This window comes from Buteo buteo, chromosome 4, assembly GCF_964188355.1.
Source record: "Buteo buteo chromosome 4, bButBut1.hap1.1, whole genome shotgun sequence".
Lineage (NCBI taxonomy): Eukaryota > Metazoa > Chordata > Aves > Accipitriformes > Accipitridae > Buteo > Buteo buteo.
In genome coordinates this window covers 64,981,480-65,007,569 of record NC_134174.1, presented here as the reverse complement: position 1 = coordinate 65,007,569, position 26,090 = coordinate 64,981,480, and the positions used below count along the sequence as shown (strand labels likewise).

Below are 26,090 nucleotides of genomic sequence, written 5' to 3'. Positions count from 1 at the left end.
ACGCCTGGATTAATCTTTGCAGTGTTGGCAGAGAGTAGTCCACTTGTCTTCCTCAACAATGCGTTCCTTAGAGAAATCCAGTGAACTTTTATGAAACAAAGAAGGCTTGTTTCACACTGGCAAGGCTCAGATCAAGTGTTTACATGCCCAGTGTGCAGCTTTCAAATGCACGCTGCCCAAGCTGCCCAAGAGCTCTAAAAGAAACTGAAGCAACAGGTTTTGGCCACCCTCCTGCAACTGGGGCTTCACAGTTGGCTTTCTGAGCCTGAAACTAGGGATGACAGGATCCAGCATTTTGGAAAGAAGGCCTGGCTTTGCCACATTAATATTGTCATCCTCCCTGCCACCTCTTTGCATGGGAGACCAGAGCCCTCACATCAGCATAACTAACTCAATTTTCATCATATCTCATGCAAAAAAAGCTCTGCTCGAATCCAGGCTTAGCAATGGAAGATGGTGGCAACTAATGCCGAATGCTTCAGAAACACCTCAACATCACTAGCCGAACCTGTGTATAAACCTTTGTAACCAGGTAACTTCAGCAAACGAGGAGCCCTAAAGTTGGGGTCCTTCTGTGCTTGCAACTGGTCGGGCACAGAAGAAAAGTCAGTCTTTGTACGGAGTGCCTAATTTTACTCAGTGCCTAAATTAAAGAGCGATAAGCACAAGTTATGAGGGAGACAAGGCAAGGTGTAACAAGATCTTGACATGTACCAGGAATATATCTGCATGGTTTTCAAGGAGCAGGGGTGAGAGGGAGCAAAAAGAAAAAAGAAGGAAAAAATTCATATGAGACCTCTACTAAAACCATAAGAGGCTTCATCCCCTTCCCAGTAGATGAGTTTTTTTGCAACCTCTGAAGCTACCAGGTAACACTCACCTGACTGCAACTGTTCAAAAACCACATTTCGTCTATTCTAGTCACTCACACGCCCACAGAAAACTTCCTTAGACTCAACAGGTTTGCATGACTCTGTCTGAAGACAAAATACAGCTCCCAAAGTCTTCATACAGAAAGAGGAGGAAAGACAGAATCCATCTCTCTGAAACTATAGTTACTGAAAACTGAAATGTCTTTCAACATTTAAATGACATTTTGGTAAGACCTGAAATGTGTCCTGGCTGAGATTCAATCTTCTGGATGAGATTTACAGTTTTGCCTGGTTTAGGATGTATGTCAATGGAAAGGCTTCCAATTGATTTGACAAGCTTTGTCAATCAGGCTTGATTGTGTGATTCAGCCTTAATTATTGCAAACAAAACACCTCCAACAGGTCAGTATCTTTTGAATTTGGATTTATATAATCTAGAAAAGTGAAAGCTTAATGGGAAAAACATCAATCTTCAACTAGTAAAATGAACCTAAAGAGAAAGGGGAGAAAATTACTCCCCATGGCCAGGAGGGACAGGGCAAGAACTAATGGGTTTGACGAGCAACAGTGAAAACTGAGGATAGACATCGTGAAAAGCCTTTTCAACGGTGATGCTAATTTCAATAGTGAGTCTCGTTAAGCAGGAGAAGAGATTGCCTAGGCAAGTTAGGGAAATGTCTGGTGGGAAGACGTTGGGCTGAGGTGGTGGTGCTGAGGGTGCAGAGGGAAGATCTGGCTGATGTGCTTTTTATGTTCTGGGTGAGCAGCAGTGCCGAGGAGGAGGTGGCACACGTGTGGCTGGCACAGAGGATGGAGGCAGCAGCAGGGACCTAGCAGCCCTGTGGGAAACAGGCTGTGGTGTTCATGGGGACAAGTGCCACAATGTGGAGCAAGAAGGAGACCAGGGCTATAGCAGGGATCTCAGGAGCAGGAGGTGTGCGTCATGAGATAACAGAAATCACAAGAGAAAAGAGCAACTGTAGTTGCACTGAAATGGTTGGGGAACTTTTTCTAGACCTCTCAGGGCACGATGATTTCTGTGCTCTGTTGCTTCTCAGACTTGCAGACATGTCTATCATCAATGAGGAACCAAGGAGGCCTTCATGACCTCCCGTGTGAGGTTTGGATATTTGTTTTACCTTTGCTGCTAGATTTTATTTTTTACCTACCCTTTACAGTTTAACTCTATTAAAATGCCTTGCTGTAGCCTCACACGTAGAGGTGTGCCCAACACTCATCCAAAACAGAGGTACCTCACACCTCTTCACAGCAGTATGTACAAGAGTTTCAAAATGTGGTCCCTCTCTGGAAGGAAACAGGAGACCTGGTTACCTGGGACATGGAGAAGGCTGAGGTACTCAATAACTTTTTTGCCTCAGTCTTCACCAGCAAGTGTCCCAGCTGCACCACCCAAGTCGCAGAAGGCAAAGGCAGGGACTGGGAGAATGAAGAACCGCCAACTGTAGGAGAAGATCAGGTTCAGGTTCCCCTGAACAATGTGGGTCATTTTGCTTTTGTGTGTGACACACAGGAGAAAGTGATAGAAACCAAAAGAAAAGGCATCTCTGAATCAAGAGTCAGCAATCAGGCTTCCTAGGGCCAGATATTTTCTGTAAATTTCTGCATATACAGAAAGAAAAAGAATTGGCTCATTCCTTTTGAAACCCACATTAAGATACTTAGAAATTTCCTATGTAGTATTTCAGAAACAGGGGCTCAGTCCATCGCTTGGCGAATTTTTAATCCCACAGACCACACTCTTCAACACAGTAAAACATTCATTTGTATTTTAGTCACAGAGACATTAATTTGAAAGGCAAAAAAAATTATTGCTTTGTAAACACTCCTCCCTTTGATTTTAAATTACACTGCTCACATAACAGATCACTTTTGCTTGGAAAACTCTGCATTTTATAAGTAAGCATAGATCCATTATTGTTTCAATGAGAAATTTAGCATTAAAAGCAATGCTCAAAATAATTAGAATACTGTATAGCCACAACTCCAAATGCCATGGCAAGATCAATTTTTACATTTCCTTTCCAGACATGACCTATTACCTCTCCCCAAATTAAATCTTCCTCCCTTATAATAAGCCTTGAAATATTTATTGATACCTCACTCATATTTTCTCTCCAGCTCACAAAATTTCGAGGCATTGGATAAATGGTCTTAGAAGGACATGAGAAGAGAATTAGAGAGGAGAAAAACAATAAAATGATTGTACCAAACAACTTGTGACATGAGTGTTGGAATTATTTTTTAATCATTTAAGAGGTGTTAGGATTACAAAGTTATTCTAAAGCATTGCAACAGGCTAGGATTCATTGTAGATAAAGATATCACAGCTTCATACAAATGCCACATATGTGACTGTTGTCAATGAAGCATTTTGTTGACTCATAATATGTGACGTTCCCCTGTAGTCATTTCGTGGATGATGCTGACTTTTGATCTCACATCACCCCATGGGAAAGCGGTTTCTTCAGTGCTGTTCTCGCAAGAAAACCGGCAAGAACAAAAACGACAACTGCCAGGACAGCGGCAACAGTAATGACCGGTGCAAGGGGATTATCAGCAGCAGCGGGAACTGCCTGGGGACGCCGCTCGGAAGAGTCCAGCCCTGTGAGTGGAGGCAGAGGGGGTTTGATCTCAGTATATTAAAGATCAGGGCACAAAGAGCTGCTGCATTAAAAGGGATGGATCCCAGATCAGAGTCAGAAAGAAGCTAACTTCTTACAAATTCATTGCTTTAAACTATTTGAACAGGCTTTGTATTAGCAGGGATGACAACTTAACTAACTGAGCAAACTTCATAAGCAGAAGACAACTGAGGGAATTAAATGTTTCTAAAGAAGGCTGGGAGTTTGCTCCCAGCTGGCCTTCACGTTACACAAGCAGACTGGAGCTAATTAATTCAATGGAGTTATAGCACTAAAATAGGTTACATGCTACCTCTCCTTTGGGATAGGCAAAGCAGTTATACTTTTTATACATGCAGGAGAAAACAGGGCGTTTGCAAGGTGTTGAAAGAAGAAGAGAGTTGTAGACATTTGGATCAGCCAAACAATCCCTTTCTTCTTTCGGCAAAGTTAGTAAAAGCAGATTTCAGTGACAGATGTCAGAAATGCAGAGCTATGGCTTTTCTTGAAGCCCAAAGTAGTCTTAGAGTAAATATGGGAGAAACTTATTTGTCTTTACCAGTATTCCTACTCTGAGCATCCCCTTCTCGAAGCTGAAGTGGTCCGACAACGACCTTCACTTCTTCCTCGACAGAACTTGTATCTCTCTTGGACCTGTTAATACAGCCCCGGTAGCAGCGGGAGGAATAGTCACCGAGCCTGCACACCACCAGCTCACACTGCAGGTACACTAACGTATGGCGGCGGATGAACTCAAAGGCATTAAATTTGAACCGAGCAAAGTGGCTGTAGGGGGAGTAGTATGTGGTGTAGGAAGAATCTCTAACACATCTAGGAAGAAACGGGAAAGAGAATTAGTCTTCATGGATACACACATGTATATTTCTGCAAAAATAAACAGATTAAAACAAAATTATATCATGGCCAGGTACTAAGAGCACGATGGGATAAAAATGCAACATCTATAGCATAGCATACGCTTTTAAAATATAGACTTATTTAAGTCCTATGAAGCAGCTAGAGCATTGGCAACTCTTTTTTTCTAAGAGAAGGAGACTGTAAGTGGTGAAGAGGGGAGAACAGCCTCTTACTAATGTCTGTGCTGTACAAGGTGTAAAAAAATGAGTCTAATGCTTGATCTGGTTTTACTAAAATAAAATAGGACTACAGATTCCTGCTGCCAGTTTTCACTATCTCAACTCATCTACCTCAATCCCACTACTTTGAATTTTGCATATAGGACAAGGATGAAGTCAGTGAAATGAAATGTTAGTAAGGTCTAAATGTAATTTCTTATTTCCAGGCTCATACTATAAAAATAAAAAATTGGACCCCTTTAAAGAGTCTGTTGGTAATGAGATCTTAACCAATTCAGACTGGCTCTATTCTTTTAATTAAATGCAGAGAGGGTATCACAGCTATGCTTCTAACGACTTAAGAAAGCTCTTACCCATCCTTAATTATATCATAGGCCAGAGTGTTAAAATCATGACGATCAGGTGATGCCATGCATGTGTCCACAAACACAATCAGATTTGGGTCAGAGCTGCGAAGATAAGCTTGAAGGTACAAATCTTGGTTCAACTCAATGTAGTATGGAGAGTCGTGCACTTGCCACAAGAATGATGAGGAATCATAAAAAGTGATGTTCATGTCATATCTTCCAAATTGAATTTCATTCACATCTATGGTATCCTCAGCAACATACATTATTTGCATCCGTGTGTTTTGTAGCATTTTGCAACTGATATGTAGGTGAATATTCTTTTTCCTCTTGATTATGTACCCAGAAGATGTAATTTTGATCATGTTGGAATAGTTGATTGTATCATTGTTCTCCTGTTTAACATGTAATTTAAAATGAGGAATTGCATTTTTGTCATGTTCCATGTTCTAAATTTTGATAGAGTAATATTCAATTTAAAAATGTAGATTAATCTTAAACTCTTTAAGCCAAAAAGCTTGATGTTATTCTTTTCTGCTCACACATTGTAAATAAACTTGCTGAAGTATGTAATTAAACAGAAATCAGAGGAGAAAAACTCTGTTAAACGCAAGGCATTGAACATCTGTATAAAACACTAACCATGTAGTAGTACACTGTCATCCCAAACCTGCCTGGCACTTACAAGACTACATCTACTTTAAGTCATGGAAAGTTCATATAACTTCGTCCCATGCTTTCCTCCCTAGAAGCTCATTTCTATTAAGCATGGGGATTCCCTAAGGCATGGAAAGCTAAAGCACTAAAAACCTTCGGGTCTCGTTGGTTCACTTCTTAGCACTGTGGACCACAATGGCCCTTTCATGATTTTTCAAAGTGGGTCCTGCAATTCAGCATGCACGATGGTGAGCATACCTCTCGTATTGTCCCACAGCTGTTGTAGGGAATGTTGAATATAACCTCGCGTGACGTGATTCTCGGTTTACAGTGACTGTCGTTCAGGGTGACCATCTGCGCCGAGTAGCCTTGAGACTGGAGATAGTCTCTGCTCACCACTGCGTGCATGTAGTCTGGCAAGCACAGAAGGGCTGGTAGAAGAAGAAGAAACAATATAATAGTGACTTCTGGAATTTGTTAATGATTAAAGGTTGGAATTGAACAAAATGTTGTTTTTTTCTTAATTTAGAAGATACGCAGTTGACACCAAGGCATCATATTTCACATGCATCATTTCATTTCCCCAATATCTTTAAATACACACAAATATTTATTTTGCAAACAAAAGCAATAAACAGGCTTGCACGTTGAGAAACACCAACGGGGAACTTACTAGTGTTGTGATCTGCTGGAATGGAGGAGTAGTAAGCCTGAAACCCTCTGAAGGTGTATCTGGAATCGCTGTGAAAGCGAACGGTCATCATGTTTGAAGAGGATATGTACGTGGGAAAGGAGCCAGAACAAAGTCTCCCAAGAAGTGGGGAAGAGTGTGGAGGTCCGTCGTAGACTTCAACATAGTCATACCGGCATCTGTGGTTTTGCATCCTGGTGAGCAAATGTCAGCACCTTGTCAGATGTGTTTCAGAAACTCTGATTTAACTGCCTAACACGTGATAAAATCTTTCAGCACTTAAAGTTTTCACAACAGAGGTTTTATTTGTTTTGGATGTAGCTGTAGCAGAAAATTGTGAGCAGAGAATACTACAATAAGCCATATTTTGTTCTAGTCTTCCAACTGCTGGATGTTATTGAAAGTACCTTTAAAATTGGGAAGGTTGCCTGTTCAAATAAGTTTTCAGACTCTCAAGTAAGTTTTGACTTTGTTATTTGCCCAGGGAAATCAATGTTTTACTTACGCGATATCTCTAAATGTGAGCATAACACGGAAATTGTTCTCCACTTGTATTTCCCACATGCAGTCAGCATTGTTTGGATAACTTCCAGGGTAGAAGGGACTCTGCAGCATCCCAGAGGAATTTGAGAATGAGCCACCACAAAAATAAGGTGTTGCTGAAAGAAATGGAAGAGAATTTTCTTACAGTGACCTCTACAAAATTGTACTTGACCTGTATGAGTCTCATCTGCAGCTGCTGAAAAGCAGAACTCCCACTGACTGCTGGTGATATTCTGTATAACCCAAATCAAAACAAATATTTGGTTTTGCTTTAGGTTTACTTTCATGTTAGATTTTGGGTTCTCTGTCACATCCATGGTATCAGACCACCCTCTTCAGGCTGGGCTGGTAACACCTTGATGCTTTCTGCCCTGGTCTCTCCTTTCCGCAGTGGAGATCTGATTCTGGGAGGTGTCATGACAGTCAAAATGGAAGTACCTTCCTGAGCAGACAGCATCCCCTTGGTTACTCTGCTGCTTCTCTTTATTCCTCTGAGGACTTTGGAGGATAAATAAGTTGCAAGCCTTCTAGGAAACTCTGTAATTTTATGGTCTCAGACTGAAATAAGCACTCCAGGCTGCTGGGCCAAGTCTTAAATAGATCTCGTTTCTCCTATAAGCATAGCTGCAAAAATCTTTCATGTTCCTGCCAGCATGAATGGCATTTAATTCTTACGTTAAACACACAGATAATCCTAAAAGTTTCCCTATATGAAGGTAAGCACAAGCTCTGAACTTAAGTCCTACAACATGTGACACGTAAAGACAACACCCCTCCATTTTATGTTCCTGCACAGTGATACCCCCCCATGCAGCAGACTCCTCTCTGCCTCAGGATTTTGGGATTTTGGGGCTATTCCAAGCATGGGAGCATCAGCTGTACCCAGACACTGCCCGTTTCTTGGATCAGACGGGATGGGCTCTCAGGCACCTTCACTTTCATACCTTTTTCTACTGTGAATGGTCAAGCTCTAAACCTAAAATCTGCTTTCTAATACAAAAGTAGCAGGCTGAAGACCATAACAGCTTTAGTAAGCAGAAGAGCAAAAAATTACCCATTGGACACAGCTTCTCTGATAAACCACCTGTGACTCTGAATGCAAATGGAGAACATTTCAATTAAACCAGTATAATTTTGAAAAAGAAGCCACATTTTTTAAGGAAACTCTAAAAGAAGACAAATTAAATTATACCATCAGGGAAGTAGATGAAACACATATGGAAAATGAAAAAAATTCAGAAGAAAAAATGATTTATGAGTGCTGTATAGAAATCATAACAATAAGGAAACTGTAGCATGCACCCAAAAAATTAATGTCAATAAAATTACACTATACATGTAGTCCTGGCACAGTTTGATCTTGCTGCCCTTTAGATCACCAGTTCTGACCAAAGTACATATACCACCCTGCCAATGGTGATGTGTGTGGTTAAAGAAGTTAGAGATTTAGACAACATCTCCTAAGCCTTGACTAAGTTGAAGAGCACAGCGAGGAAACGGCTTGTCCACAGCCAACCAGTATAACTGCAAAATAAGCATCACTGAGACGCAAGGGGATAGCACAGCCTATCTAAGATTTATCATGCAAGTTTAAAGTGATATTGCCATAGAAACAAAAATTATATTCAAAAAGCCCAACAGGGAGACAGCCCACAAAAAAACTTTGAGAAGAGCCAAAGAAGAGCATTACCTGATGGAGGTGTTGGAGTGACTGGAGGAGCTGTGGGTGTGGAGGAAGAAGAGCCTCAGTGAGATGTTTTGCTCAGGAGAAAGGTGCTGCGACACAGGCATGGCCCCACCGCAGAGCATAGGGTACCACGACGGGGATTGTGGCAAGGAGGGGATGGGGACACGGGGGACAGGGCTCAGAGGGCCATGAGCTCCATGGCAGAGCTGGTGGGCTCTGGTGCCCACGCACCTGCGCAGATGACGCTGGCGTCCTCCACGTGCCTGCAGTTGTGCACGCCCCAGCCGTTGTGCCTGCACATCTGGAGGGAGGACTCGTCCCCGCGGCACTGCACGTCGTCCAGAAAGATGTTCCCGGAGCCGAGGCCGAAGCGCGCGTTGCCCGGGGCGGCCGTGGGCTGGCCGCAGCCCAGCTGCCGGCACACCACCTGGGCATCGCTCAGGTCCCACAGGTCGTCGCACACCGTCCCCCAGCTGCTGCCGCTGTACACCTCCACGCGGCCCTCGCAGCCGTTCCTCCCACCGGAGAGACGCAGGAGGGCGCCTGGGACACGGCACAAGGCACTGGGTTAGGGTCCCGACAGCCCAGCACCCAGGGTCCCACCTCCCCGGTTCTTTTGGAGATTTGTCGACGGTGACCATGAGCTGGGGTGGTGCAGATGTGAGGGGATCTGGGGAGGGCAGTGGCTGAGCAAAGACCCTGGGTGTGCAGAAGGCAGATGCACAATGGGCAGGGACCTGCTGGGGGGGTCTACCGGAGGTTCTTGGGGGTCCTGTGGGTGGTTTGGGGGGCATTTGCAGAAAACCCCTTTGTACACCTTGAGTGTGGCCCATGCCCTGTGTGGCACCACTCACGCACCCTGGAGATGTCATGGGCAGAGGGGAGCAGCAGCCCTGCACCGGGCAGGCACAAGCCAGCCTGTCCCCCCTCTTCTCCTCTCGTGCTGGGCTGGGGCTCGCTGCAAGGCTGGGAATAAGGTGGGTGGGCATGAATTACCTGTAGTGTACGTCCATTCAGCAGGAGGGGTTGCATATTCAGCTGCAAGGAAGAAGATGGAGTGAATGAAAGGGCAGTGATTGCAGCAGGCTGGTGGCAATGGATGGCTGTGGCAATGGCCATGGCAATGCACATGGTCGTGGTTATGGAAATGGTCATGGAAATGGACATGGAAATGGAAAGCTGGAGCACTCATGGGGGGAGAGAGTGGGGCTCTATCTTGGCACTGAGTTAGAATCCCATCAGCCTTGCACCTGTGGTCCCTACCCCGCTGGCTGTTTTGGAGATTTGGCCACAGTGACCATGAGCTGGGGTGGTGCAGATGTGAGGGGATCTGGGGAGGGCAGTGGCTGAGCAAAGACCCTGGGCGTGCAGAAGGCAGATGCACAATGGGCAGGGACCTGCTGGGGGGGTCTACTGGAGGTTCCTGGGGGTCCTGGCGGCTGCTTGTGCACGGGGGTATTTACAGAGAACCCCTTTGTACACCTTGAGTGTGGCCCATCCCCTGTGGGCACCACTCACGCACCCTGGAGATGTCAGGGGCAGAGGGGAGCAGCAGCCCTGCACCGGGCAGGCACAAGCCAGCCTGTTCCCCCTCTTCTCCTCTCGTGCTGGGCTGGGGCTTGCTGCAAGGCTGGGAATAAGGTGGGTGGGCACGAATTACCTGTAGTGTACGTCCATTCAGCAGGAGGGGTTGTAGGCAGAGCTGCAAGGAAGAAGATGGAGTGAATGAAAGGGCAGTGATTGCAGCAGGCTGGTGGCAATGGATGGCTGTGGCAATGGCCATGGCAATGCACATGGTCGTGGTTATGGAAATGGTCATGGAAATGGACATGGAAATGGAAAGCTGGAGCACTCATGGGGGGAGAGAGTGGGGCTCTATCTTGGCACTGAGTTAGAATCCCATCAGCGTTGCACCTGTGGTCCCTACCTCGCTGGCTGTTTTGGAGATTTGGCCACAGTGACCATGAGCTGGCATCGTGCAGGGGAGGGCAGTGCAAGGCTGGGAATCAGGTGGGTGGGCACGAATTACCTGTCGTGTACGTCCATTCAGCAGGAGTGCTTGGAGGCAGAGCTGCAAGGAAGAAGATGGAGTGAATGAAAGGGCAGTGATTGCAGCAGGCTTGTGGCAATGGGTGGCCATGGCCAAGGCAAAGGTCATGGACATGGACACGGAAATGGAAATGGGAATGGAACTGCGAGGCTGGAGCACTAATGGATGAGAGACTGTGGGGCTTTATCCTGCCATTCACCCTTCAGACATCAGCTTGATGTGTCACCAGTCCTGTCCCATCCTCCCCAAACTGCGATCCTGCCATCCTGCTCTTTGACCCTGCAAGGAGCACCTACACCAGCGAGCATGGAGAGCCCGCTCTGCCCTCTGTGTGCAAAAATGAGGCTTTTGCACGACACGGGCTTCCAGCAGCAGGCAGCAAAAGCCCCAACCTCACTGCTCTGCCCTGGCTCTACCGAGGGAGGTAAGATCATCTGCTCCCAGGGGAGGGCACCGAAACCTGCGCGGCGTTACCTGCGGTAGAGCTGGTGGGCTCTGGTGCCCACGCACCTGCGCAGATGACGCTGGCGTCCTCCACGTGCCTGCAGTTGTGCACGCCCCAGCCGTTGTGCCTGCACATCTGGAGGGAGGACTCGTCCCCGCGGCACTGCACGTCGTCCAGAAAGATGTTCCCGGAGCCGAGGCCGAAGCGCGCGTTGCCCGGGGCGGCCGTGGGCTGGCCGCAGCCCAGCTGCCGGCACACCACCTGGGCATCGCTCAGGTCCCACAGGTCGTCGCACACCGTCCCCCAGCTGCTGCCGCTGTACACCTCCACGCGGCCCTCGCAGCCGTTCCTCCCACCGGAGAGACGCAGGCGGGCGCCTGGGACACGGCACAAGGCACTGGGTTAGGGTCCCGACAGCCCAGCACCCAGGGTCCCACCTCCCCAGTTGTGTTGGAGATTTGTCAACAGTGACCATGAGCTGGGGTGGTGCAGATGTGAGGGGATCTGGGGAGGGCAGTGGCTGAGCAAAGACCCTGGGTGTGCAGAAGGCAGATGCACAATGGGCAGGGACCTGCTGGGGGGGTCTACCGGAGGTTCCTGGGGGTCCTGTGGGCGGTTTGGGGGGCATTTGCAGAAAACCCCTTTGTACACCTTGAGTGTGGCCCATCGCCTGCGGGGCACCACTCACGCACCCTGGAGATGTCATGGGCAGAGGGGAGCAGCAGCCCTGCACTGGGCAGGGGCACGCCAACACGTTCCCCCTCCTATCCTCTTGTGTTGGGCTGGGGCTTGCTGCAAGGCTGGGAATAAGGTGGATGGGCATGAATTACCTGTAGTGTACGTCCAGTCAACAGGAGGGGTTGAATATTCAGCTGCAAGGAAGAAGATGGAGTGAATGAAAGGGCAGTGATTGCAGCAGGCTGGTGGCAATGGATGGCTGTGGCAATGGATGGCCATGGTCATGGCCATGGAAATGCACGTGGTCGTGGTCATGGAAATGGACATGGAAATGGAAATGCAAAGCTGGAGCACTCATGGAGGGAAACAGAGTGGGGCTCTATCTTGGCACTGAGTTAGAATCCCATCAGCCTTGCACCTGTGGTCCCCACCTCGCTGGCTGTTTTGGAGATTTGGCCACAGTGACCATGAGCTGGGGTGGTGCAGATGTGAGGGGATCTGGGGAGGGCAGTGGCTGAGCAAAGACCCTGGGTGTGCAGAAGGCAGATGCACAATGGGCAGGGACCTGCTGGGCGGGTCTACTGGAGGTTCCTGGGGGTCCTGGCGGCTGCTTGTGCACGGGGGTATTTACAGAGAACCCCTTTGTACACTTTGAGTGTGGCCCATCCCCTGTGGGCACCACTCATGCACCCTGGAGATGTCATGGGCAGAGGGGAGCAGCAGCCCTGCACCGGGCAGGCACAAGCCAGCCTGTCCCCCCTCTTCTCCTCTCGTGCTGGGCTGGGGCTCGCTGCAAGGCTGGGAATAAGGTGGGTGGGCACAAATTACCTGTAGTGTACGTCCATTCAGCAGGAGGGGTTGTAGGCAGAGCTGCAAGGAAGAAGATGGAGTGAATGAACGGGTAGTGTTTGCAGCAGGCTGGTGGCAATGGATGGCCATGGCCATGGAAATGGACATGGAAATGGAAATGCAAGGCTGGAGCACTAATGAGGGGAGAGACCGTGAGGTTCAATCCTGTCATTCGCCCTCCAGACACCAGATTAATGTGTCACCAGTCCTGCCCCATCCTCCCCAAACTGCGATCCTGCCATCCTGCTCTTTGACCCTGCAAGGAGCACCTACACCAGCGAGCATGGAGAGCCCGCTCTGCCCTCTGTGTGCAAGAATGAGGCTTTTGCATGACACGGGCTTCCAGCAGCAGGCAGCAAAAGCCCCAACCTCACTGCTCTGCCCTGGCTCTACCGAGGGAGGTAAGATCATCTGCTCCCAGGGGAGGGCACCGAAACCTGCGCGGCGTTACCTGCGGTAGAGCTGGTGGGCTCTGGTGCCCACGCACCTGCGCAGATGACGCTGGCGTCCTCCACGTGCCTGCAGTTGTGCACGCCCCAGCCGTTGTGCCTGCACATCTGGAGGGAGGACTCGTCCCCGCGGCACTGCACGTCGTCCAGAAAGATGTTCCCGGAGCCGAGGCCGAAGCGCGCGTTGCCCGGGGCGGCCGTGGGCTGGCCGCAGCCCAGCTGCCGGCACACCACCTGGGCATCGCTCAGGTCCCACAGGTCGTCGCACACCGTCCCCCAGCTGCTGCCGCTGTACACCTCCACGCGGCCCTCGCAGCCGTTCCTCCCACCGGAGAGACGCAGGCGGGCGCCTGGGACACGGCACAAGGCACTGGGTTAGGGTCCCGACAGCCCAGCACCCAGGGTCCCACCTCCCCGGTTGTGTTGGAGATTTGTCGACGGTGACCATGAGCTGGGGTGGTGCAGATGTGAGGGGATCTGGGGAGGGCAGTGGCTGAGCAAAGACCCTGGGCGTGCAGAAGGCAGATGCACAATGGGCAGGGACCTGCTGGGGGGGTCTACTGGAGGTTCCTGGGGGTCCTGGCGGCTGCTTGTGCACGGGGGTATTTACAGAGAACCCCTTTGTACACCTTGAGTGTGGCCCATCCCCTGTGGGCACCACTCATGCACCCTGGAGATGTCAGGGGCAGAGGGGAGCAGCAGCCCTGCACTGGGCAGGCACAAGCCAGCCTGTCCCCCCTCTTCTCCTCTCGTGCTGGGCTGGGGCTCGCTGCAAGGCTGGGAATAAGGTGGGTGGGCATGAATTACCTGTCGTGTACGTCCATTCAGCAGGAGTGCTTGGAGGCAGAGCTGCAAGGAAGAAGATGGAGTGAATGAAAGGGCAGTGATTGCAGCAGGCTTGTGGCAATGGGTGGCCATGGCCATGGCAAAGGCCATGGACATGGAAATGGAAATGAAATGCAAATGCAAGGCTCTCACAAGCCAGCCTGTCCCCCCTCTTCTCCTCTCGTGTTGGGCTAGGGCTCGCTGCAAGGCTGGGAATAAAGTGGGTGGGCACGAATTACCTGTAGTGTACGTCCATTCAGCAGGAGGGGTTGTATATGCAGCTGCAAGGAAGAAGATGGAGTGAATGAACGGGTAGTGATTGCAGCAGGCTTGTGGCAATGGATGGCCATGGCCATGGAAATGGACATGGAAATGGAAATGCAAGACTGGAGCACTAATGAGGGGAGAGACCGTGAGGTTCAATCCTGTCATTCGCCCTCCAGACACCAGATTAATGTGTCACCAGTCCTGCCCCATCCTCCCCAAACTGCGATCCTGCCATCCTGCTCTTTGACCCTGCAAGGAGCACCTACACCAGCGAGCATGGAGAGCCCGCTCTGCCCTCTGTGTGCAAGAATGAGGCTTTTGCACGACACGGGCTTCCAGCAGCAGGCAGCAAAAGCCCCAACCTCACTGCTCTGCCCTGGCTCTACCGAGGGAGGTAAGATCGTCTGCTCCCAGGGGAGGGCACCGAAACCTGCGCGGTGTTACCTGCGGTAGAGCTGGTGGGCTCTGGTGCCCACGCACCTGCGCAGATGACGCTGGCGTCCTCCACGTGCCTGCAGTTGTGCACGCCCCAGCCGTTGTGCCTGCACATCTGGAGGGAGGACTCGTCCCCGCGGCACTGCACGTCGTCCAGAAAGATGTTCCCGGAGCCGAGGCCGAAGCGCGCGTTGCCCGGGGCGGCCGTGGGCTGGCCGCAGCCCAGCTGCCGGCACACCACCTGGGCATCGCTCAGGTCCCACAGGTCGTCGCACACCGTCCCCCAGCTGCTGCCGCTGTACACCTCCACGCGGCCCTCGCAGCCGTTCCTCCCACCGGAGAGACGCAGGAGGGCGCCTGGGACACGGCACAAGGCACTGGGTTAGGGTCCCGACAGCCCAGCACCCAGGGTCCCACCTCCCCGGTTGTGTTGGAGATTTGTCGACGGTGACCATGAGCTGGGGTGGTGCAGATGTGAGGGGATCTGGGGAGGGCAGTGGCTGAGCAAAGACCCTGGGTGTGCAGAAGGCAGATGCACAATGGGCAGGGACCTGCTGGGGGGGTCTACCGGAGGTTCCTGGGGGTCCTGTGGGCGGTTTGGAGGGCATTTGCAGAAAACCCCTTTGTACACCTTGAGTGTGGCCCATGCCCTGTGTGGCACCACTCACGCACCCTGGAGATGTCATGGGCAGAGGGGAGCAGCAGCCCTGCACCGGGCAGGCACAAGCCAGCCTGTCCCCCCTCTTCTCCTCTCGTGCTGGGCTGGGGCTCGCTGCAAGGCTGGGAATAAGGTGGGTGGGCACGAATTACCTGTAGTGTACGTCCATTCAGCAGGAGGGGTTGCATATTCAGCTGCAAGGAAGAAGATGGAGTGAATGAAAGGGCAGTGATTGCAGCAGGCTGGTGGCAATGGATGGCTGTGGCAATGGCCATGGCAATGCACATGGTCGTGGTTATGGAAATGGTCATGGAAATGGACATGGAAATGGAAAGCTGGAGCACTCATGGGGGGAGAGAGTGGGGCTCTATCTTGGCACTGAGTTAGAATCCCATCAGCCTTGCACCTGTGGTCCCTACCTCGCTGGCTGTTTTGGAGATTTGGCCACAGTGACCATGAGCTGGCATCGTGCAGGGGAGGGCAGTGCAAGGCTGGGAATAAGGTGGGTGGGCACGAATTACCTGTCGTGTACGTCCATTCAGCAGGAGGGGTTGTAGGCATAGCTGCAAGGAAGAAGATGGAGTGAATGAAAGGGCAGTGATTGCAGCAGGCTTGTGGCAATGGGTGGCCATGGCCAAGGCAAAGGTCATGGACATGGACATGGAGATGGAAATGGAAATGGACATGGAAATGCGAGGCTGGAGCACTAATGGATGAGAGACTGTGGGGCTTTATCCTGCCATTCACCCTTCAGACATCAGCTTGATGTGTCACCAGTCCTGTCCCATCCTCCCCAAACTGCGATCCTGCCATCCTGCTCTTTGACCCTGCAATGAGCACCTACACCAGCGAGCATGGAGAGCCCGCTCTGCCCTCTGTGTGCAAGAATGAGGCTTTTGCGTGACACGGGCTTCCAGCAGCAGGCAGCAAAAGCCCCAACCTCACTGCTCTGCCCTGGCTCTACCGAGGGAGGTAAGATCATCTGCTCCCAGGGGAGGGCACCGAAACCTGCGCGGTGTTACCTGCGGTAGAGCTGGTGGGCTCTGGTGCCCACGCACCTGCGCAGATGACGCTGGCGTCCTCCACGTGCCTGCAGTTGTGCACGCCCCAGCCGTTGTGCCTGCACATCTGGAGGGAGGACTCGTCCCCGCGGCACTGCACGTCGTCCAGAAAGATGTTCCCGGAGCCGAGGCCGAAGCGCGCGTTGCCCGGGGCGGCCGTGGGCTGGCCGCAGCCCAGCTGCCGGCACACCACCTGGGCATCGCTCAGGTCCCACAGGTCGTCGCACACCGTCCCCCAGCTGCTGCCGCTGTACACCTCCACGCGGCCCTCGCAGCCGTTCCTCCCACCGGAGAGACGCAGGCGGGCGCCTGGGACACGGCACAAGGCACTGGGTTAGGGTCCCGACAGCCCAGCACCCAGGGTCCCACCTCCCCGGTTGTGTTGGAGATTTGTCAACAGTGACCATGAGCTGGGGTGGTGCAGATGTGAGGGGATCTGGGGAGGGCAGTGGCTGAGCAAAGACCCTGGGTGTGCAGAAGGCAGATGCACAATGGGCAGGGACCTGCTGGGGGGGTCTACCGGAGGTTCCTGGGGGTCCTGGCGGCTGCTTGTGCACGGGGGTATTTACAGAGAACCCCTTTGTACACTTTGAGTGTGGCCCATCCCCTGTGGGCACCACTCATGCACCCTGGAGATGTCATGGGCAGAGGGGAGCAGCAGCCCTGCACCGGGCAGGCACAAGCCAGCCTGTCCCCCCTCTTCTCCTCTCGTGCTGGGCTGGGGCTCGCTGCAAGGCTGGGAATAAGGTGGGTGGGCATGAATTACCTGTCGTGTACGTCCATTCAGCAGGAGTGCTTGGAGGCAGAGCTGCAAGGAAGAAGATGGAGTGAATGAAAGGGCAGTGATTGCAGCAGGCTTGTGGCAATGGATGGCCATGGCCATGGCAAAGGCCATGGGCATGGAAATGGAAATGAAATGCAAATGCAAGGCTCTCACAAGCCAGCCTGTCCCCCCTCTTCTCCTCTCGTGTTGGGCTAGGGCTCGCTGCAAGGCTGGGAATAAAGTGGGTGGGCACGAATTACCTGTAGTGTACGTCCATTCAGCAGGAGGGGTTGTATATGCAGCTGCAAGGAAGAAGATGGAGTGAATGAACGGGTAGTGATTGCAGCAGGCTTGTGGCAATGGGTGGCCATGGCCATGGAAATGGACATGGAAATGGAAATGCAAGACTGGAGCACTAATGAGGGGAGAGACCGTGAGGTTCAATCCTGTCATTCGCCCTCCAGACACCAGATTAATGTGTCACCAGTCCTGTCCCATCCTCCCCAAACTGCGATCCTGCCATCCTGCTCTTTGACCCTGCAATGAGCACCTACACCAGCGAGCATGGAGAGCCCGCTCTGCCCTCTGTGTGCAAGAATGAGGCTTTTGCGTGACACGGGCTTCCAGCAGCAGGCAGCAGAAGCCCCAACCTCACTGCTCTGCCCTGGCTCTACCGAGGGAGGTAAGATCATCTGCTCCCAGGGGAGGGCACCAAAACCTGCGCGGTGTTACCTGCGGTAGAGCTGGTGGGCTCTGGTGCCCACGCACCTGCGCAGATGACGCTGGCGTCCTCCACGTGCCTGCAGTTGTGCACGCCCCAGCCGTTGTGCCTGCACATCTGGAGGGAGGACTCGTCCCCGCGGCACTGCACGTCGTCCAGAAAGATGTTCCCGGAGCCGAGGCCGAAGCGCGCGTTGCCCGGGGCGGCCGTGGGCTGGCCGCAGCCCAGCTGCCGGCACACCACCTGGGCATCGCTCAGGTCCCACAGGTCGTCGCACACCGTCCCCCAGCTGCTGCCGCTGTACACCTCCACGCGGCCCTCGCAGCCGTTCCTCCCACCGGAGAGACGCAGGCGGGCGCCTGGGACACGGCACAAGGCACTGGGTTAGGGTCCTGACAGCCCAGCACCCAGGATCCTCAGTGGGGGCCCTAGAGCAGGCAGCCTACTTGGTTGCTGCAAGGCCAGGGATAGGTCTGCTGGGCGTGAATTCCCTGTTGAATATGGCCCATCTGTGCTGGACACTGCAGCTATAGATGCAAGAATTTGGTGTCAATGAAAAAGGCTCTGAACTCAGTCAGCACATGTCATGCACCCCAAAGTAGCCTGCCTTCAAGGAACCCCTGTCCTATGGCACTTCACATCATGTGGAGGTCTTTCATTCAATTGAAATGACCATCTTGACTTCTCTGTTTCACACAGCCACCTACTCCCTGGGCAGGAACCACATGCCCATGGAGGTCTAACATGAATGAAAAATACTTGATGCAGCAGCTTTCTCTTTTCCTGTTACATCCCAAATCCCATCTAGGAAATAGCTATGGTACTACCTGTGCAGGAGCTGGAGGGGTAAAGGCAGAATAATTGCCTCATTGCAATAGCCCCAGTCGCAGTGAGAGGAAATCCCTCCCCAAACAGTTTCCTTCACCAGCAATGGCTATAGAGGTCCTGGCCTTAAACGTCCCCCCCAGTTTACCCTGCTCTGCTTGCACCCTCACTGTGGACTTGGGTGCCAGGAATGGTCTAACTGCAGTGGTCTAAGGGTGGGGGACTCCCTCCAGTGAAATCAGGTCTGGGAAGGGAGATCAGGGGCACTAAGGAGATCAGTGAGTGATGGTGGACAGGGTTACCTGGTGTGCTCTGCTCTGCTCTGCTAGCCGTTGTTGCTGGGGTGGTCGTCTCTGCTGGGGTGGTCGTCTCTGCTGCGGTGGTTATTGGCAATCCGGTGGTCTCTGCTAGGGAGGACGTCTCTAGTAGGGAGGTCATTAGTGCTGTGGTGGTTGTCTCCACTAGGGAGGTCGTTGGTGCTGTGGTGGTCATCTCCGCTAGAGAGGATGTCTCCATTAGGGAGATCAGTGATGCTGTGGTGGTCGTCTGTGATAGGGAGGTTGTCTCTGCTGTGGGGGTTGTTGGCGCTGTGGTGGTTGTCTCCACTAGGGACACCATCTCCAGCATGGGATTTGTTAATGCTGTTGTGATCATCTCCAGTGGGGAGGTTGTCTCCCCTATGAGGGTTGTTGCTGCTGTGATGGTTGTCTCTGCTAGAGAGGTCATTGGTTCTGCAGTGGTTGTCTCCTCTATAGAGGTCATCTCTGCTGTGGAGGCTATCTCCAGTGTTGAGGCTGTTGGCACTGTGGAGGTCATCGGCACTGTGGTGGTCTTTCCTGTGAATATGGAAGGAAAATGCCACCCACATGAGGACCACGCTTGGGCAATGGGTACCTCTGTGTGTTAGCTACAAGCCCAGTTCCTCAAGGATGAAGCAAAATCAAGACAAATTACTCTGATGGCATACTCCATCTTGACTGGGGTCAATGGAGAGAATGGAAGTGGGCAACAGCCAATTGAAAATTTTTCCTGAAAGTAGTATTTCCAGATGGTGACAGCAGGGAAAGGTACCGATGTGGCATCTGCTCCCAGCCACAGGACACCACGGCCCAGACATGGCTGGACACTATCCTCTGCAGGCTCCTGCCATGGAGCTGGGAGCTGTAGGGTTGCTGCCAGCAGCAGGGCTAGGACCCGTCCCCATTGTGGATGCCCTTCTGCAGGGGCTCAGGTCATCCCCAGGAGCAGCCCGGGCGGTGGTCCTGGGGTGGTGCTTGGTGCAAGGCCAGGAGTGGATCAGGCCAGCATGAATCACCTCTTGAATACGGCCAGTCTGTTGTAGGCATTGGAGCTACGAATGCAAGCAAGAAATAAATGGCACTTAAAAAGACACTGAACACGGCGCGCATATGGTAATAGAGGTATTGCAGCAAGTTTTGTTGTTTTCTTCTAAGTGCAAACCACTGATGTAGCTAGCATTTTCTTCTAGCATGAAATCAGCTCTCTAGGCTCTTCCTCTTTGAGAAAATGTAGAATACTGCAATATATATGTAAAACACCTGAACAACTTGTCATCAGCTATGTCTCAGTTCATGATGATCTGTTGTTAATACAGGAGAAAATAACACAAATTAACTACCTTTTCTTAAAAAATAAGGGGAAAGTAAAATCAGAAAACAGCAAGGTGACAGAGTACTCAAAATGGATGGATATTTGTAAAGGAAAAGAATATTAATGGACCTAAGCTTGAAGGAAAACTTGAAAAATACAGGAACAATGCAAAGTGAGTTGTTAGCTATGACAGTTTGGGTTGTGACTGTGAAATTATTATTGCCCATAACGAATGCATTAAGGCTTGCCATAAGAAGAGTTTCACCTCACCCCATTCCTCTGCAATGAACATTGCCTATCAGACATAGCTTTGCCTCTAATTTTGACTTGTTTCCTTATTCTCTTTGTCACTGCTGGGTGGTTAGATGGAATAAGTTCTGCATATTGCAATGCGTATCTGATCCTTGGGGTTTTAATTGCTTTGCATGGAATGAGCAAGCACAGTTTGTATACTACGCTAGTGAGAAAAACATGAGTCCATGCTGGCTCTGGAGGGTCAGCAGAGTGAAAAGACAGGGTTGTTGGGAGATCAGACTCTGCTTCCTGAGAACAAGCCTTTTCTGAGGGACTGTGCCCTTCCACAGATGGAAAATTCTTCATAATAAAGTAGAAAGAAAGGTTAGATGTGTATCTCGTATAGGTTTTCACTATATGTCTTGAATGAATGAAATTTTATCTCAGGAGGAGAATGTCTGCATCCCCCCATGCCGACACACGTGTATTGAGTGCAATTTATAGCAAAAGTATTTAGAAAAGAAAAAATGTGACGGCACCTGAACAGACAACACCAGCATCTTCATAGTGGTCACAGTTGTGCTTCCTCCATCCAGAGTGATTACAACGCCACAAGAAGACCTCATTCCCATTGCACTTCACATTGTCCAGCAGGATCTCGCCTGAGCCTTGCCCAAAGTAAGCGCTGCCTGGAGCTGCAATGGCCCGGCCGCATCCCAGCTGCCTGCACACAACCTGGGCATCGGAAAGGTCCCAGAAATCATCACAAACTGTCCCCAGCCGTCCTTTGTAATAGAGCTCAACGCGACCTTCACATCTGTGCCTTCCGTTCACCAGCTGGAGACGGGTCACTTTGGGGAAGAGGGGATTGAGCACAAACACAGTCAGACACATAAGCTGGAAGTGACCCTAAGAAGTCATCTATCCTGTCCTCTTGGCCCATCGATCCTAGTAGGTGCTTGCCTAGCCCAATAGTAGATGCTTGTGAAGACAGAGCTGATACACACCTTTTTTCTTCCTCTCTTCCAGATCTCAAAATCAGCTGCACACATTTCATGCAAGATTTCTACAGAAAATTTAGACAGCAGCCTGAGCATGAACTATTTCAGCAAGAAAGGAAATTCTTTAATAATAAGAAAAGCAAAATAGGAAAGCAAAGGAGAGAAAATGAATTTCAGTATCTGAATGAAGTCTAAGTAAAACTCTATTAAGAAAATAGCGCTAAATTTTTTTCACTTTGTTAACAGGAATAAAATTGCATGTTTTGAGAACACATTTCATGTTTATATGTTTCTTTCATTCATTGTTGTCAAAATATTTTATGCTAAAGAACAAGGAGATGTCATAATTCGCATTGAATCCTACTGGAATTTAGGACATACAGCAGAGCTTTCCTGCCCTCAACCTGTGTCTTACCAGAAGTGTGTATGTGTAGCACTTCTACGTGATGTACAAAGCCTCTGCTGACCTGGGTGCCAGGCCTGAAAGCAGAGCAGTGGGTCAAGCAGATCATTGAGGCTTCAGGGACACAGCAAAATGCAGCTTGGACAGCAAGACCATGGCTTTTTCCTGTGCTCGTTGGGCTGCTACAGTGCTGCCGTATAAAAATTACCATACAGATAAATTGCATTTCATGAGATATTATGCACTACTGAAGGACAACAAGCGGTGTGCTACTTTGCTTAAAATGATGTCAGAATTAGGCCAAATGAATCCTTCAGAAAAACTACAGAATTTTAGAGAAAACAATAGCCATTCTTTATTTTTCTCCCTGGCTTATGCAATTTAACTAGAATTTCTCTTCTTCCTCTAAAATTTTTAGGAGAATTTTAAGGACCTAGAGTCCCCACATCACAACCAAATCCTATAGTTTTTAAGAGTAATTTTAGTGGAAAAATTCCACTAAGTGTTCAACAGAATGGACAATCATCTCAATGGGATTATAAAAATTTCAATAGGAATCCAGTGGCTTTATTTCTTATATGCCAGTAAAATGTTATTAGAGTTTGAAATAATACCTAATAAACTATCACGTAGACATCTGATTACTGCATTCATTCAGGTAAAGCCCATCTGCTTTCCAGTTTGAGTTGGCTTGTTTAGACATTCTGCAGTGAACAGTATGAAAACTCTGATTTGAGAGCTCCATTTTTGGTGAAGAAGTTTATTAAAGATGTTACCACAAATTGTAAGTGAGCAAATAAATGTTGTAACCTAAGATCTGCAGTATTTATACTTTGGATATCAAAACATGCACGCCACACTTGTTACACTTCATATTTCTGCCAAATACCTTTTTAGCTTGTTGTTAAACACTGAATAAGTCATCCAAAGCAAAACAACTCTGAGAAGTTAACAGCTCCAGGATTTCTTCACTGCATCTAATTCTTTGCTGTTGGACTAGAAGAACAGTCAAGACAGTGTCCAAATTAATTTTGTCCCTATTTGTATGCATTTAACTGGCAGTTCAAAGGGAGAAGCTACAAAAGTGCCCCTTGTCTTAAATCTGATTTGTTTCTTCAAACATCTACTTGGACTTGTACATTTTAGAGCCACACTCATAGGATTTTTGAGAAGTGAAACAGCAAACCTGGCAAAAAGTCAGAGTGGGATTAGGAAATTAAAGCTGATCTAAAACAGTTTTATTTGCTTTCATTCAGGGTCTGTCACCACCGTGACAGCATAACCATGGGGCGTGTAATTAGATAGATTCTGTCCTGCCTCACACGATAAAGGTGTCGAAAAGACAAAAGCCTGTGGTCATACAAATACAGCACTTGCTCTGACCCAGGAGACAGAGACAGGGGCTGGGGAATGAAGCCAAGAGCGGAGAGAAGAACTAGAGCAGCTAGAGTGAGATGGCTTATCACCAGGCAAGCAGAGGACAGGTGAAGAAAACTGGATGAGGGGGATGATGGCAATATAACTTATCATAATAATGCTTAAATAGCTCGTTAGAAAAATCATCTGCAATTATTCTAGAATATGCATAGAACTGTTTAGCTCAAAGTCACCTAAGTCACTTAAGAGAGAGAAACTAGTCACATAAGGAAAAAGTCAATGACCAAAAAAAAGTTGAACCAAAAGCATTTCATGTCTTTCATTATTTTTAGATGTTCCTGATTTATCCACAGTGCTAGATTATGAAAACTAACTTCTTGTTGTATTTTGTTAAACTGTACATAAGATCAAGAAGAATCAAATAATACAAGCAATATTGAATATATAGCATATGTATGCATGCATATACTCTGGAATAAATATACATTTAAAAAAAATAAAATTAATTCTTCCATAATTCTTAGATCAAATTTCTGGAACTGGAAGAATGGCTCGTTCATTACATACTTACAGACACAATTCTTGCAATGATACAAGGCACTAAGACAAGTATGACCCTGTGGCAGCAAAATCAACTCTACTAAATGGTTTAAATCATTGTCATTCACTATGATGATTAGTTCATAATCTTAGTAAAACAAAATTGTACTTTCATCTCTTTCATCCAATTTCCCCTTTAATCTTTTGCCCAAACCAATGCCAGCATGAATGTAATTTCTGTTTGTGGAATCAGCAGAGAGGACCCTAAGCAGTCTTTATATTTTTTTTTATGCGCCCTGGAACAAGTCTAAGTGCTTTACCTGATTTGGTCTCCAGAACAGTGATACCGAACAAGAGTAGCCATGTCAAAATCATAGTGATACCCATCTCATCAAGTGTTGTTGACAGAAGGAACCATCAGAATATATAGTCTCTATTTCTGAAGGGGAGTGGCTCTATAGGTTTCTCTTTCTACAGAAGAACAATGAAACAACCTCAGTCCTATGATCTGAAACAAAAATATGTTTGATTTGTTATTTAAGATTTTGTAACTTCCTGGGTTTTTCAGAAAGATAATATCTCAAGAGTAACATTTTCCACTCCCTGGAAGGAAATATTTATGCTACCATAGGTTTCACAAACATCTCATTGTACAAGGAAAATGAGCTCCTATCCAAAGATACCTTTCAATTCTGGCTGATGAATCTCTGTATTTTTCTTTTATGGGGAGATTCCTTGGCAGGTCTGGGGAAGGTAGTGGAATCTTGAAACTTAAATAAGCTTCCTCCACAAAGTAATAAAAAAGCTTCATAACTTGGTGCCAGCTAGTGTGGCAATTCTCCCTGGGGAGCCATGAATGTCTTAAAGCTTTGGAATACTTTAAATGAAATAAGATAAGACCTGGTGGCCCTGTTCAAGAATGACTGGGGAGTTTCTGAAGAACCTTGCAGTTGAAGTCAACACCTCCAGCCCCAATATGAACACATTCCTTTTTGGCACTTTTAAGTTCAAGTCAAAACTCTATTCACTGAGAGACTGTTAGATTGCAAGAAAGTGTCAAGAGAATCAGGGTCAGCTGATAACTTTTTGTGAAAACTCTGCAGAAAAATCAGTGGATTTTATGCATAGTTAAGTAAATTACATAGGTTGCAACTTAACTTTATTCTAAAATTTCCTTTGATTCTTTGAACCATCAAATGGGGGAAAAAAAGGTTCAGATTTCTATTAAGAATCTCTCTTAATATATTCCTTGTTTAATTTTGCATAGTGACAATTACAGCTGTGTCATTCTTTGAAGAATGAATCCAAAGCTTTTCCACAACATGAAATAAAGTTTCATTCTCATTCATCACTCTCTCGCCAGAGTGGTTACTTTCCTCTGTTTCTGTGTTTTAACCATTTAGCTAGAAAAAGGTGATGACCATCCTAACACTGAAGAGCCAGAATTTTGTTCTTCATCTGATTCCTACATCTACAGCCATCACGTCTTGGATGGCAGATGGCTTTATCAGGAGTTAAAATTTGTGGCACAATTGCTGCCATATACAAATTTATTGCCTCCAGAGGCAGTCATCAAGGATGAAGACTAAAGTCCAGGAGCCCAAGGAAAAGAGGATGACTTTGAAGGTCTTTCCACAAAGGACAGCATTATTGGAATGGGAGAAGGAAGTGCAAAACACAAGAGGCCAAAGATAATGTTGGAAGCCTTGAAAGTGAGCATTGAGAAGGGTAAATATGTTTTTTCTTTATACAAACAGCCACATTCGCACATGAATGAGGAAACATACGCAACACCTGGTATTCACTATTCATATTCTTCTGGTTTTGACATCTTGGCAAGAAGCAGAAAAAATCCAGTATATTTGACTGACCAATCAAACACTGCAATCAGTGAAGCGAGAGTAAGTGATGGATAGCAATTCTTCTTCAAGCCCTTGTAATAACTGAAAAGGGTGGGGAGGAAGGGGAACATGAAAGTGATTCCCAGGTGGTTCAAGTGAAAAAAAGTCAAACTATCCAGGTAAGTGAACAACACTGATTAATTAATTCTTCAGTACATTCCACACTAATTAATTCTTTACTACAAACTTCAAAGATCTAGATATTTCTAGAGATCTTGATTATTAGACAATCTCTGCACAGTAGGCATAGATAAATGTTATGTTCCAATTAATTAATTAATTAATGCAAATACCATACAGGACATGTTTTCATCCTTCCCATTGGCTACTTAAGTCTCTTGCAGTAACACATTTTTGTTCTGTATGACTTCTTCTGGCAGCTTGAAGTGTTTCTGAGCTCATTACTCTGTGAAAGAAGCTCCACTGAGTTTTGAAAACACTTCCTCTTCTGCTGACTATTG

At 48.5% G+C, this 26,090-nt stretch overlaps 1 protein-coding gene across 1 annotated transcript in view; it reads right to left on the bottom strand.

Moving 5' to 3' along the window:
* LOC142030495 (scavenger receptor cysteine-rich domain-containing protein DMBT1-like) overlaps positions 1-19,430 on the bottom strand; it is a 52,313-nt gene extending 32,883 nt beyond the window's left edge. The window contains exons 1-17 of the mRNA XM_075026732.1: positions 18,893-19,430; positions 17,785-18,096; positions 17,277-17,318; positions 17,020-17,061; positions 16,179-16,562; positions 14,580-14,891; positions 13,046-13,357; positions 12,538-12,579; positions 11,862-11,903; positions 11,097-11,408; positions 11,041-11,046; positions 8,744-9,079; positions 6,812-6,965; positions 6,289-6,500; positions 5,874-6,046; positions 4,965-5,353; positions 4,074-4,345 (exon numbers count right to left, since the gene is read on the bottom strand). Of these exons, the coding sequence (XP_074882833.1) occupies positions 4,074-4,345; positions 4,965-5,353; positions 5,874-6,046; positions 6,289-6,500; positions 6,812-6,965; positions 8,744-9,079; positions 11,041-11,046; positions 11,097-11,408; positions 11,862-11,903; positions 12,538-12,579; positions 13,046-13,357; positions 14,580-14,891; positions 16,179-16,562; positions 17,020-17,061; positions 17,277-17,318; positions 17,785-18,096; positions 18,893-19,430 (3,880 nt within the window). The remainder of the gene's footprint in view (positions 1-4,073; positions 4,346-4,964; positions 5,354-5,873; positions 6,047-6,288; positions 6,501-6,811; positions 6,966-8,743; positions 9,080-11,040; positions 11,047-11,096; positions 11,409-11,861; positions 11,904-12,537; positions 12,580-13,045; positions 13,358-14,579; positions 14,892-16,178; positions 16,563-17,019; positions 17,062-17,276; positions 17,319-17,784; positions 18,097-18,892) is intronic.
* Between the last annotated feature and the right edge of the window lie 6,660 nt (positions 19,431-26,090).